Source organism: Epargyreus clarus, unplaced genomic scaffold (genome assembly GCF_041222505.1).
Source record: "Epargyreus clarus isolate Ecla_fem2 unplaced genomic scaffold, WU_Ecla_fem_2.2 ptg000014l, whole genome shotgun sequence".
NCBI classification, from domain to species: domain Eukaryota; kingdom Metazoa; phylum Arthropoda; class Insecta; order Lepidoptera; family Hesperiidae; genus Epargyreus; species Epargyreus clarus.
This window is the reverse complement of record NW_027332222.1, coordinates 14,065,535-14,079,708: the sequence shown is the minus strand read 5'-3', so window position 1 is coordinate 14,079,708 and position 14,174 is coordinate 14,065,535. Positions and strand designations below refer to the sequence as shown.

The window sequence follows — 14,174 nt, the reverse complement described above, 5'->3', positions numbered from 1 at the left end:
ATACTGCAATATACATTAATTTTGACAAAACGCAGTTAAGTAAATGTTCCGATAAAATTTTGAAAAGATTTCGACTTCAATTCACGTCGAATAAAACGAATAAAAACACCACCATGTGCTTAAGCAAGGATAACATAAATACACAATTGAAATAAGCTTCCAAAAATATTTAAAAAAGAAGAATAATTTTATGTGATTGGCATTTTCAAGTCACGTGGTAGAAACAGTAAAGTTGGAAGTCAAGAAAAGCTATATATAGACTTTGCAAAGAACAATTAAATAAGAGACGTCACAGAAATTAGAAAAAGTAAAGCTACGTCCATACTAAGGTCTGTCCTTTATACAGCCGTTATAATTGAAGTCTGGAAAAAATACTACACTCGATGTGCTGTCTGAAAGTTTTGCTTCTGTGCTTCTAATTATTATTTTTTATAACAAATTGTTAATAAACTGTTGTGGAGTGGTATATAACTTACCAACAAAGGAGCTCTCGAGCCAGTACAACTTCTGACTGGATCGGGGCGAAGGTTGCCTGTCCAAGTCTCCGTTCGCGGGCTCAAGACCTGACACGTAGTGGACGATGGCTGACGTCACCTCCTTTATGGATGTTTGGATTTCCTCCGAAGCTTTAGAAGATACTGATTGTTGAAGTAGCGATGAAGCTAGTCTGTAAGGGACGGAGGAGTTCTATGTGATCAAATGACAACTACTGAATCACGAAGATTACCTATATTTCTACCTTGACTAAAATTTTCGTTATAGAAATAGTAAATGAGTGTAGAGGCAGGTTCTCCATAAAGCCGCTTCTTCTCCATAACGAAGAACCGAGCACTTTTTGAATGTTAATAAAACTCCACCTTGTGAAGTAGCGGTAGAGTAGTATTGGCATTCATAAAGTGCTCTGTAAAGAACCTATTTTGAATAAAAAAAATTGATTTGATCTGATTTGTTATGTGGTTATTCCTGCCTATGTAACACCCTATCCCTAGTGTGTTGCTGTCTCCATTTAAGGTCAAAGGTTATATCCCTTGTATAAATACATATTTGTGTTATAACCTTTGTTTTGTACCTCCGACCAGAGACCAGAAAATTGCCGAACAAATAATGTTGCTATAAGGCAGAAATATTAATAGAAATGATGACGTCAAAGTCGAATCCACAGAGATTTATTTCACCAATAAAATGTTGTATTGAAATTTGATGAATTATTGAATCTGCCAATATTGTCTGGAATGATTTATATTTAGATGTTCCCTGAAATTTGAATTTAATTCTCTCTTACCTTTCGTGAGGGGTCCTAGGTGTGCTGTTCAGGCGCTCTTGACTCCTCCAGCCGAGGTACGGCTGCCGAGCGCTGAAGGAAGAGCGGGTGGAAGGCGAGCACAGAGGACTGGTGCCCCTGATACTACTACGCGTTGATGAGCACGGTGACGTCTGTGGAGTATTAGGTACATTTAAATAGGAAACTATAGGAGTAAAAAGAGAAGAGCACTTTATAAATAAAAGAAAAATCAACAATATGGGCTAAGCTATTACGTATATATTGGAGGAGAAGTACTCGAAAGATTTTTTAAAATAGAAGCACAAATTATGCATAAAATTTTAAGGTGAATATTTAAGGGCTTCATAAAGGTCATGGCTACAATCTTTTTATGTCATTGGGATGTAAAAAGCTTGGGAACGCCTGAAACGCCTATGTAATGTATAATGTATTGGTTCAATGTTGTAAATAGAAAATTTATGTTTTAAAGGAAAAATCTCTTGAAAGTCTATTGCATAGCACAACAATAGTAGATTATTTGTGTAGTGTCGTACACTCACTGAAAGCTACTCCTGCTAAATGGCAACTGTTAATAAAACTTACTTGATTAGAATTAAGTCTGCTAGTAGACCACCTGCCGAAGCTGGTGGTGTGAGGAGAAAGTTGCGGAGGCGGCGGCTGCGCGTTCGCTCCGAGGCTGCCGAGAGACGTGGTCTTCGAGTTGAGGCCGCTCCAGCGCGTAGCGGACGCTGATGCGTCAGACAACCGCTTGCGGAGGAGGAAACCCTCGCGAGGGGCTGGCGCGTTTTTGTACCTGGAATTGTTTTAACAATTATCTACCATTTACAATCTCTCTTCGTAAAATACCTGTAAACTTTGTTTGGTTTTGGGCATCTACCAAATTGGCCTCATCCTAATGTATACTATATATTGACTATGAACGATTAACATTTATTGTATTTATTAAGATGTTATCTATAAAAGCGAATTTATTCTAATATGTACAAGGACAAAAGTACATGCACTATGTATGTAATAATTGCCTTGGATTCCAAATTGGGCCTTTAGAGTAGGAGATCTGCATTTGTAGGACTAGGATATCACCAAGTTCTACTGAGCTATTGATAATTTTCAAGTATAATTGTTGGAATTCTTAATGCGGAGATGAATTCAATATTTACTTTGCAGGGACGAGAAATGGTATACTTTTAAATAATTAAATGTTAACCGACGTTTCAATCCAAATTTAAGCCTCTCTCCATGCAGCATTTATTGATTTCCTTTGCCTGCTGCCACTATATTTGAGGGCAGAAATACATTATTTCAATCATCAAAACGTTATTAAAAAGATAATTTTACATGAACATGTCGTATGTTATATTATGCCCTATATAAAGGACATGAGCAACTTACTTCCTAGTGAGTTTCATAATATGAATTACGTACTTAGCCTAGCGTCAAAAGTCTAGCCAGGTCATTTACACGAGATACAATTAGGGCACAGTTAATGGCAATAAAGAGTGACGGCGGGTCGCGGCGTGGCGTGAGAAAGTACATTAAAACTGATGGACCTTGTTACGATAAGCCGTATTGCCCTTAATCTAATCACTTGTTATATTAACTAATACTGTAAAACATTATCAGGGTGATATTACGTGTACGTACGTAAATCGATGGGTTTGCAAAGTTGTTAAATAATACGTGAACCATAAAACGTAAGTTCCAAATTTGAAGGTGGTAGAACCTTTTGTGATTCGACTCCTGAGGCATCACCGCCACATGTATTTCTAATGACTGCAGTGTTTACCGCTGCTGTGTTCCGCATTGACGGGCGATAAAGAAGCCTCATTTCAACTTAATCCTCAAGGCTAGCAACGCATCTGTGACCACCCTTAAGTAGGAATCTAAATTATCGGGGGTTAATTATGCTTAAATATACATAAAATATATTATGTAACTGCAAAATCATATTTAAAACATATTTTTTTTATAATATAAGAGTAGCAGACGAGCATGCAGTCCACCTGATGGTAAGTGGCTACTGCCGCCCATGGACACGTGTAATCCACCCCAGATAGGATTAGATATTCCTATCTTAGGTCGGCCACAGATGCGCCGCTACCCCTGAGGACTTAGCTGGAACGCCTCGGAAAAGTCTATCTCCCTTACCACACCCTTCAAACCGGAACACAGCAGCGCCTAACACTGCTGTTATTAGGTAGAAATAGGTGTGGCGGTGGTGCCGCCGGAGTCGAACTACAAAGGGTTCTACCACCTTCAAAATAGTTATAATTATGAAACAATTTTAAAGAAACTTCATAAAACGTGCAGAAAATAAATGAATGTGTATTACAAAGTATTTCTATTTCAAATCCATTTGTGATCCATTTCTTACCTACTTACAAAGTGTAATAGCATTATTTACATTACGACATGAAACCTTGCCATGAAAATCAGTAAGTACGTTGACTTAGTTAACTTCGTGTTGGCACGCAAATGTAAATAACTTTGTATTAAACTAAGTAAAATAAACACGAATAATGCTAGATCCATTCATTACGATTGTAATAATTGATGATATTGTCAAAACTTCATCAGTTATTCCGATACATTTATATTATGACATGAAAATACAAACAATGATCTACGTTGAGTAGTTTGTATAGTTTAAATTATAAATCAAAATTATAATCTTTAATCCATTATTGTCTCACCGATTACGACCATTATTAATAATAAATCTATCTATGTTTTACCTAACCTATCTACCTTCTGCCTAAGATCAGAATTAGACGATGTCTATGTAGTATGAAGAAATTGCAGGCAAAATTTGGGATAGATTGATTATTAACAACGGGCTTAAGGATGTTAAGTACGCGTGCAACAGTTTATGCATACGACTATCCCCGATTGTCGTGACATGGATTGTCACTCAAACGAGAGGCAGTGAGCTAATATACATTAGCACGTTCTGTGTGTCGTGTGTGTAACTTTCCTAAGCAAATTGTCCTTTATAAATGACAGGTTAATATGTGCTTGAGTAAATTGAAATTAGGGTTCGCATAGTCACAACACTGAGTCTTCTATGATTTTCAAAACTAAAAGAACAACGGATTGCACTCCAGGAGTGCCGGTAGAAGTGAAAACTTTCAAAAACTAACCTGAATAATAAAATATACTTAGTAAATAAAAAATGAAACTGACATACATTGACATAATTTTTCTACACTGACACCGGATGACATCTCGGCTTTTGCAGTTTGCTTTGCCATCTTACGAATTTTCGATCAATCCATTTTTACCCATCATAAAGAGTGCACAACGCCGCTAAAGAAGGTTTCACTTCAAAAAACTTTCTGGTACTTACCATTCTGGCACATTGAGCTTCTGTAGCGATCTCTGAACGCGCAACTCGTGCTCAGAGAGCACACGATCTGAATTCTTCTGCAATTCGTTCTCAGGAGGCTGGAACAAACAAAAAACAATTTTAATTATGTTGTCTCTAATTTAGTTGTATCGTAAAAAGAGTAATAAAAACTACTTACTACAAACTGAAGATATTTACAAAATAGGAATAAAATAAGCAAATCAGAGGATATAAATAATAAGCTCATTTTAATTAAAGATTTTTATTGCTAAGTTATAGATACAAAAAGAAAGGTTACATTTTTATCACTACATTTGTGCTACATTTACCAATTCGTCATCATCTTGAGGAGCAAGACGATAAATAGTTCTATAAAATATAGGATCCGATTCTAAAGCATTTATTTTTAACTGATTTTCGTCATTTTCGCAATTAAAGTCGTTCATGGACGACGTATCCGCAATTCCTCTTTTTATTTTAAGAGTTTGATGTATTTTGCGAACAGCAAATGTAGTGTATTGAGCTTCCTCATCCTGTTGTGTTAGATCTGCTATGTCCGTTTCTACTCCATGTGACCGACTCACGATATTTTCCAGAGATTCACGACTTTTCAAAATACTATCACTTATTCCACACATATTCACAACATCCGACCAGGATATGTAACAATCTGAATCGCTTGTCACTTTTTGTAAACTATTACACGATTCACTTATCTCATCTTTACTCTTCGATACCAAATCTGACACTCCGTAAATAGTTTCATACCAAGAATCTTTGTCCAAATCAGATTTTAAAGAATTTAAACTGAAACTGACTCTTCGTTTTGACCTTTTCAAAGTTGAAGTGGCTGGAATTAAACTTTGTTCGTCACTATGTTGAATAATTTTGTCTCTTTCAAAATCAGCGTAATCCGGTAAATCTATGTCACTTAAATCTTCTTTAAATTGTGGTTTCATTATTGAACTAATTGAATCGTGTAAATCTTCTATGGGCGGTGGCGGTATATTTTCTATAAGACGGTTTAAAAATGCTCGCACCCTTTCGTCGTTATTTTTTGGCATTGTTTCATTTTTATCGTCCGATTTTTGGGACAACGTTAATATTTTATTAGTTACATCGGTTAAAGATGCTGTACTATTGCAAGATTTAATACTGTAGTTAGATTGACTCGAATGTCTCTTTCGCAACACAAATTTTCGGATGCCTATCTTTGACTTCCACTCTTGGTGTTTATTCTTGAATCCACTGACAGTCAGAGAGTTTTCATCTTCCGATTCACTTCTTGGTATGTCTGGAAACTTGGAATAATAAAAGTCCCTTGAAAGTGGCTTTGAATACACGTGCTCGGGCTTCACTTCTTCAAAGGGTTCCATCTCCTGTGTGATCCAAAGAGTGTCTAACCGTTTCCAAAATCCGTTTCTCTGAAGTACTTCTTCTGTCGTCAATAGCACTATAGACACCATATTTATCCAGCAGCTCTCCGTAAGAGATCTCGAGTACGACTGAAGTATCATAATAATTGTTCAGGAAATCATTAAACAAACGATGTTTAATTTAAGATTATTTACGAAAACATAGATGATCACCGAAGAAAAAGATAACACTCGCATAATTATACTGTTTATGAAAAACACTTTTGTTTCGATTAATTTGTTTACGTAATTAGTTAATATTGATAGAACATTGTTGACCCCATTTCTATGAACCGAAACATTCGGCTATATGTGAATTTAATTTAATTTGATATTATTAGAAACCTCCGAGAGATATTCACCGGTCTGGAAAATTGCGTTTGGGTCAGTTATCTTTTCGAATATCAATCCAATCAACAAGCGAATCTAGCGCGACCTTGAAATGATTTGGTATAGAACTCACCCGGACATCGGACGAAGTGAGTAGCGCACAGGGGCCCAGTAGGCCAACACTCTCCCAGCATGTCATATTCACAACGAACTTCACACACTCAGCGTTCGCCGCCTAACCTACACTCGCATACCGATAGTATTATCGGATTGTGATGCACCAGTGACTCCGTAATGCAACGTTACGTAAGTCCCCATATCGCCCTCCATTCGATACCGTATCAATTTTAGAAAACGAAAGAAGCAACTACACACAAAGCTTAGAGGCTCCGAAAGGAAGTGAAGGAAGCAAGCTGCAATATCGAAGCGGAAAGCGCTCGCCAATCAAATCAGCATAACGTTGCCTATTGAACGAGAAAATCCAATTACGAGACTGAATCGGAGCGACCGCGGGGCTTCGGTGCTTAAGGTCGCTCTGCGGGCCGGAGCCGGGGCTGGGGCCGGGTCTGGCATGCGGCGCTCGGGGCGGACTTACGCGGCGGGCACTGCGGCACTTCGCATCATGGGACATAGACGTCCAGTGGACAGGCAGCCGCGGCGCTGCCTCCCGCCAGACTGAGGCGCGGTGCGTGTCCTTGGGAGCCGCGCATGCGTTCTTCGCCTACCCTTACTATCAGTTTCTAGTGGCTTTAACAATGCGAGCGTAAAAATTTGCCATCACCATGATGGCACACTTTTCTTAGCTGTTATCTCTGAAGAATGCACTTTCAGCGTCGCGGATTAAACGTTAAAATGTGCTTTCTTAGAATTTTTAGTGAACGTTTTGTGTAACTTGAACATTTTATCAAATAGAATAGAAGATATGTACTCCAATTCTCTAATATTTTCTTTTAAGAAATACACAATAGAATACTTGAAAATTCAGATGACAAAATGATTCGGATCCAAATTATTTAATAAAGCTTTTGTTTGTTGGAAGGGCGTGGCTTTGCGTGACATGTTTGGCCTCGAATATCCTGAGCCTCTCGACATTGTTATAGAGTCACGAGAGTCAAAAATTTTAGAGCCACTAGGTACCTATCTTGTTGTCCCTGTAGTTCCGGGACCAGAACAGGGCTACGGTATCCCCTGCCTGTCGTAAGAGGCGACTAAAAGGGGCTTCCGGGGTTGCGGGTGGCGAGAGTGGGAGCTCGAACCGCCCGGCCAGCGACCCCGGGAAGGACGGCGGTATGTGTGGTCGCATACCGTCGTGCACATCAGACTGAGTGGCGAGCAGCACTCTCGCCTGGGCGGAGCCCGACGGGGCAACGCGCTAAGAGGACTCCGGTTGCGTTCCTTTGGAGATCCCGGAGTCCCCTACGCAGCGCCGAGGACGGCCACCGGGGGGGTTTTAGTGCGGCTAAGAATCCCACATAACCCCGTGTCGCTCCCACGGCATAGGGTACCTTTTGAAGGTTTCCCCCTCGTAAACAAAAAAAAAAGGTACCTATCTTGTATCATGAATAAAAAGGTATAATTGACGTGCGTGTGAAATGGGTCCACAATAATTCCAAAATTTTCGAGGACACGAAAGGAATCGATTATATTGATGGTTTGTTATGTGAATGTCGATAATGAGTAATTAATGTAACACGAACAACGACCCTATTGTGCCATGAGGTCTCAGTCCAGGCTTAATGAACAGATTAGTTAAACAAAGATTGAGAAATATACTTACTCTGAAATACGAGCTCCGTTCAAACAGCTTGGCTGTAGCTTGCGCGATTGTCACCATTATCTAGCTAATCAGCTGTGACAAAATAACAAGGCAACCTTCTCCAAAGGATGTTTAATTAAGAATAGATGTTAGCAGCGAGCTAGTCGATCGGCCCGTGGGGTTTAACGTAATAAGATATTCCATCGAGGTAAAGGATATGCCGACGTGCGGGCGCGCAAGAAATGTGGCCCGTGACCCACTTGTATGGACAACTTGTACTGACGACACCTGGGAATTGTCTGATATATTCCTGACGACGTCCGTACGTGGAAGGAATTCTTGTGCAACTAATAGGTGGAAACTGGTTCAATTATCCAGCGGATCTCTATTCGCGGCGCATATCGTTGCAAACATCCGTCCGTTGTCGTTTGATGGAAGTCATGTGGAAGACGATGATGTATAGATTAACGTAGTTTTATACATAAACGATCAAGGAAACCTTGCTAATCTCTTTGTTTCAAGGATAATCCATATTGAAGTAATATTCTCGACATAACATAAACATCAAATCGGTACATCTGAATTCTTTTCAGTAACAGAAACAGAAACAATAAGACGAAAATAAAACGGATCTGCGAATCGTCAGGTTTTCTTCCGAACAAAGAACACTCAAGGCTTCACGAGACACCTATCACAAACAATGTCTCGAAGACAATTACGCAAGTACATGACAGTGTAAATATGACGAAGTAGCACTCTAAGACCCAATTACAGGCGAGCAGCGAAGTTCTTCTGTTAATTAGACGTAACACAACACCAGTTAGCAGAGGAAGGCAAATTGTAGTCATTAACGCATATGTGTGCCTGCTATACAAGAAAAATCTCATAAGAGTAATTTTCACGTTAGACCAAATAAGAATGGAAACGCGTTGAAAGTATCATTCATATGTGAAGTAACTGTTTGTATCTAAGATTAGTTAAAAGTCGGAGCTTTCAGTGTTCACCAAACCATACTGCTGCGAGCAAAATCGTCGTTGTCGCTACATTTTTATGGACAACGTGGAACTTAAAATGCGGAAAATACCGCACTTAGATAGCAACCTGTTCACATTTGGTCCGTTTAGTACACTTTTCTACTGACTTCAAAATAGGAGGGATTATGTGCGGCTGATTAGATTTAGTCATATAACATAATTAATAAAATTTTAGTGTTTATTGTAGTAGATTTAGTTTAGTGTTTAATTGTATTTAAAAACTATACTGAAACGTAAGTTACTTATTAATTGATTTACTTACTAAATTGAAGCAAAACAATACTTTATTAATAAGATATTTTACCATTACACATAAGAAATACTTATTGCGTTGAATTTCCCAGACTGCTCCACTTATTTTATGCCGATTATTTCGCACAGCTGTCTTTATTTTCATTTGGCATTGACTCGGTTGCAAATGCTATAATTTTGGATTGAAACGGCAATACTTTAACGGCTTTCAAACAAGATAACTTCTTAATTTAACGCGTATTTATTTAACGAAAGATTTGTTTTGTTTCATTTAGGTTCATACGAGCACAGCCTGAAACTGGCCAAATGTAGCAAACAGAAGCTTTGAGAGCATTTTCCATGTGTTTTGGACGAAAGCGAATGCGAACACTTGTTTGAATGGTCTATTCATGTGTGAAGCAACGTTGTACAAAGGATGGAGTTTCGGCTTCAAATTCAGAGGATTTTGTGTTATACAACCTGTTATGGTTTGGAATTAATGTGTGTAGATGATATGATTGATTAAACGTCTCTTTTGCAAGTTAAAACATTTAGAGATGTTTTATTATAGAAATCTTAGAAGGTGGTAGAACCCTTTGTGGTTCGACTCCGGCGGCACCACCGCCACACCTATTTCTACCTAATAACAGCAGTGTTAGGCGCTGCTGTGTTCCGGTTTGAAGGGTGTGGTAACGGAGACAAACTTTTCCGAGGCGTTCCAGCTTAGTCCTCAGGGGTAGCGGCGCATCTGTGGCCGACCTCAGGTAGGAATATCTAATCCTATGTGGGGTTGATTACAGATGTCCATAGGCGGCAGCAGCCACTTACCATCAGGTGGACTGCATGCTCGTCTGCTACTCTTATATTATAAAAAAAATAGACATGAGCTTTATGTTTTGTATGTTGTTTCATTGTATGATGTAACCTAATATGCCACCCATATTTTGCCAGCATGTTATTTTATAAAGACTGTTAGTATGTATGACTTTCATTCCTCTAAAAACTTATATCAATTCAATTCAATTTATTTACTTTAAAATAAATAAGTAGATTTACAATTATGGTGGGGTGTTGCCTTCAGTCTAGCTAAGCTGTGTACAAAAAAAGAGTTGAAAACAGCTTGCCAGTTAAACAATTGGTCTACGTTCTAAGTTTTAAGTAAGTAATATCCGAGTTTTATAAATTAGACTCAGATTTTCCACAGCTCTCCAACCAGTGATTATATAGATATCTCGTTCGCTTCTATTCTTAGTGCTGTCAAAACCACAGACACCGTCGGTGACAGTCAAGTATTTTGATAAGCGGGTCTCTTTGAGCGGAACGATAAGGGCCCTTTATTATACATTTTCATGAAAACCTGAAATTAGGACTCCTAATTTAGTACGCTTTTCTTGTTGGACAATTAGTATTTATGAGATAAGTGTTCCATTTTTAACCTTATATGTAGAAGGCTGTATGGCTCAGTGGTATAAATTTTGTATTATCAAGGCCTGGGTTCGAATAAGAAATAATACTGACATTTTAGACTATATATTTGTATTTTTTAATTGAAAGAACGTAGAAACGTAGACGTAGTAGATAATAAGTGATCTCTGTCGCCCATGGACACTTGTAACCAAATACAGAACACTACAGGGAAAATATATTTTCCCTGTAGCCGATCACAGATGCATAGCGATTCTTGAGAATTAAGACGGCCACCTAACATTTAAGTTAAATATTTATCTACGTTTTTCAGTTACATTCCACCATCATTAAAGAATTTTTAATTCACACATACCGCAATAAAACAATAAACACAAGTCTGTTTACGACACTTCGTTTAACGTTTGCACGCGTAGTCGTTTATTTTAGTTTTCGGACAGTTTGTTTTCCAATTTTCACGTCAGCCGAATGCGCTGGCGCCGGTCCAACGTACCGTACTGCAGTTTTGCTGTTTTTGTCTTCCACGTTCACGGTGGACTACATTTGCAGTAATTTTGAAGTTTTACTGCATGCCTAAATGGAGACGGTATTTTGGTTTGAACGTGAATATGCTTTGGTGAAATAGCAAGTACAAAGGAATGGTAATATTTTGATTTTTTCAGTATATCTTACAACTGTACTAACAAACAAGACTATGAAATATATAATATGAGTTGTCTATAACTCGTAATGTCTATGGTGAGAAAGGCGTAATAATTTAGTGCTTCAAAAAGTACCTAATTAATAGAGTAAATTTATTTATAGTATGGTAGATATAAGCACCTATCTTTTCAATACTTGACTGCTAAGGTACAAAAGTACCTTACCCGATACCTACAAATATTGTAGAATTTTCCTGTAATAACGTGAAGTAAAATACATGCAATTTAACAAATTGTTTTAACATTGCCTTGATTTCATAAACAAATTGAACCAAATCGCTTCAGTGACCTAAATTCAGAAATAAACAGTTAAATATATATCAATACAATCTCCTCTTAACAATAAAGTGGCATTATTTAAAAGTAACTACAACGTAAGTGATTCTTTCAATTATATTAAAAAAAAAACACCCCTACAGTTAAAACCCACCCTTAAGCTCCTCAATTAAGCTAACCAACCGTACGTCTAGTGTTATTAATTTCCCCTGTTCCGTTTAAAACAAGAGTTACTAACCCTACAGCGTTAAGTGAGGGGTAAATCACCCTTATCTTTACCCTAGGTCAGTGTGGCAGTCGACTGAAACATGTAATGGTGCAATGACTTCACTTATCGTAATATGGAAAACAGGTTGTTAGGATTTGTTTTATTTACTTTAGCCTAGTTATAAATAAAATTGTAAATGTGTTTTTTAACTAACTGTGGTAGAAATGTTTGTGCCATTTTATGTTTAATTCTTTAGTGGTTATAACTTATAGAATCTTGTTTAATACATGAAGAAAAGTAGCATATTGAAGTCAACTCATTACAGTCCCACTGCTGCCTACAGATACACAGTAGACTTCATAAAACCCTGATATTTTTTGAGAACTCACAGGCGTAAAGGTTTTCCTACAATATATAAGTGATAATTAATTTCCAATACGCACATAGTTCAGAGGTCACATAGTCACATAGTCAGAGGTCTGGAATTTGAACTTGAGACACGATTTAGATGCCGAGTTTCTAACCAATATTTAAGTTATAACTACTTTTTGCTTTTTGCTTAATACTTACTTTTTGCTTAGTAATTAATACTAAGTACTTTATTCCTACTAATAAAGACCTCTACGAAAATCCCGCAAGTAAGGGTAAAACAAGTGGGGTGATTCACTCTTATCAGGATATCAACCCCACGACAACGTTACGGTGCAATGCCTTCGCTTATCGCCCCTATGCAAATACTGCTGTGCTAATAAAACGAACTTCAGCTTTAGTTAAAATTGCAAATTCTACGAATCACACCATGTTGTTTTTTATTTAGTTTTTCTACATTTAAACTTTATATTATAGGATTGAAGTAGGAAATAAGCTGTTCACCGGGCTGTAAGTGATCAGTGCTACTCATGGATATCTCTAACTTTTTGTAACAAAAGGGGATCTACGACAACTTAGAGAGTTCCAGGGCATACTCTACCATGTTGTACTCTTCCAAAACCTAATAACTTTCAATAACCGTCATTAAATAATAAAAACCGCGTCCGACGACGTAACCCACTAACCAAAGCCTAGATGATGAGAGCGCGCATGATGTTCAACCACTAGCGGTCACCCATCCAGCTCTCGACTGCGCCCGATGTTGTTTAACTTTGTAAATGTGTTACCATTTGCATAATACGAGACTATAACTTTGTAACTAGGTGCGTGATAAAGGAACTTAACCCTTATCCGAATATCAACCCGAATAATGCTTGTTACGTAGTCATAATTTAGCCTACTTATACGACAAACTCTTAGTTATTACACATTAGTGCCAAGTTCTCATTTTAACAGGAAAGTCACAGTCAAATTTAATTAATTTACCCAAAATTGTATGCCAAGTTTCAATTAAAACAGGTAATTATGACAAAACAGTCGCGAATTAAATATATCATTGCGGTTTATAAATTAGTGTTATTATTTTCCTAGTACTTTATTTATGAGTTAAATAAAAAGGTAATAGAAGTGTGTGTGTTCCAACTACAGCTAATATTTCTGCTTTATAATAGTGATTTTAAACAATTATGCTCTAGTTTTGTGCATGGTAATGCAGTTAGCATTACCTTGCCCTACAAACTAGACAAGACATAGGTACACAAGATCCCCCATAATTCTCGGATTATTTTAGTCGTCCAGGTAGGTTAATTTAAATATTGTAGGGCGATAGTCATCTCCTAATATTAGGTGGTCTGCAAGCTTGTTTGCTGGATGGCATCAATGTACTCCAGGATGTATTCCAGATTTGAGCAAAATTTCAGTTGGTTGTGGTATCTAAATTATTCGCCTACCACATCATTATACAACTGTAGTGTTTCCTATTGCATTTTATTGTTTTTAAACTATAAGCCACTTTAAAAGCAATAAAACGTTCTATCAGACAACTCCAGTAAAGTATGTTGTTGCAGTTTACTGTTTCCTTGTCGTGATAAGCCTACTTGATCTAACACTAAGATCATAGTTTGTAATAAAAAATAAACACTTTACAAATTGTATGGTGGCGCAATGGACACATATAGAAAGTAGGCATACTAAATGAGAAAAATAAAAAATATATAATTCTGTTCTACCGGGATTTGAAACCTGGTCGTCTTACGCGGTAAGCAACCAACGACCCCTATTTATTACCATCGTCGTTTTT

General features: G+C 37.5%; 2 protein-coding genes across 4 annotated transcripts in view; both read right to left on the bottom strand.

Moving 5' to 3' along the window:
• Positions 1-14,174, bottom strand: part of LOC140746946 (uncharacterized) — a 124,795-nt gene that overhangs the window by 8,976 nt on the left and 101,645 nt on the right. For all 3 annotated transcript variants that reach the window (XM_073079128.1, XM_073079130.1, XM_073079129.1), the window contains exons 4-7: positions 4,629-4,726; positions 1,865-2,075; positions 1,283-1,434; positions 477-667 (exon numbers count right to left, since the gene is read on the bottom strand). In XM_073079128.1, coding sequence (XP_072935229.1) covers positions 477-667; positions 1,283-1,434; positions 1,865-2,075; positions 4,629-4,726 — 652 coding nt within the window. The remainder of the gene's footprint in view (positions 1-476; positions 668-1,282; positions 1,435-1,864; positions 2,076-4,628; positions 4,727-14,174) is intronic.
• LOC140746947 (uncharacterized) lies at positions 4,744-6,500 on the bottom strand. The gene has a single exon (XM_073079131.1). It carries the CDS (start codon positions 6,143-6,145, stop codon positions 4,937-4,939), a length of 1,209 nt encoding a protein of 402 aa, XP_072935232.1. The 5' UTR covers positions 6,146-6,500; the 3' UTR covers positions 4,744-4,936.

Excerpts from the sequence above, each read along its gene's own strand:
- LOC140746947 (XM_073079131.1), bottom strand. The coding sequence starts at position 6,145 with ATGATACTTCAGTCGTACTCGAGATCTCTTACGGAGAGCTGCTGGATA.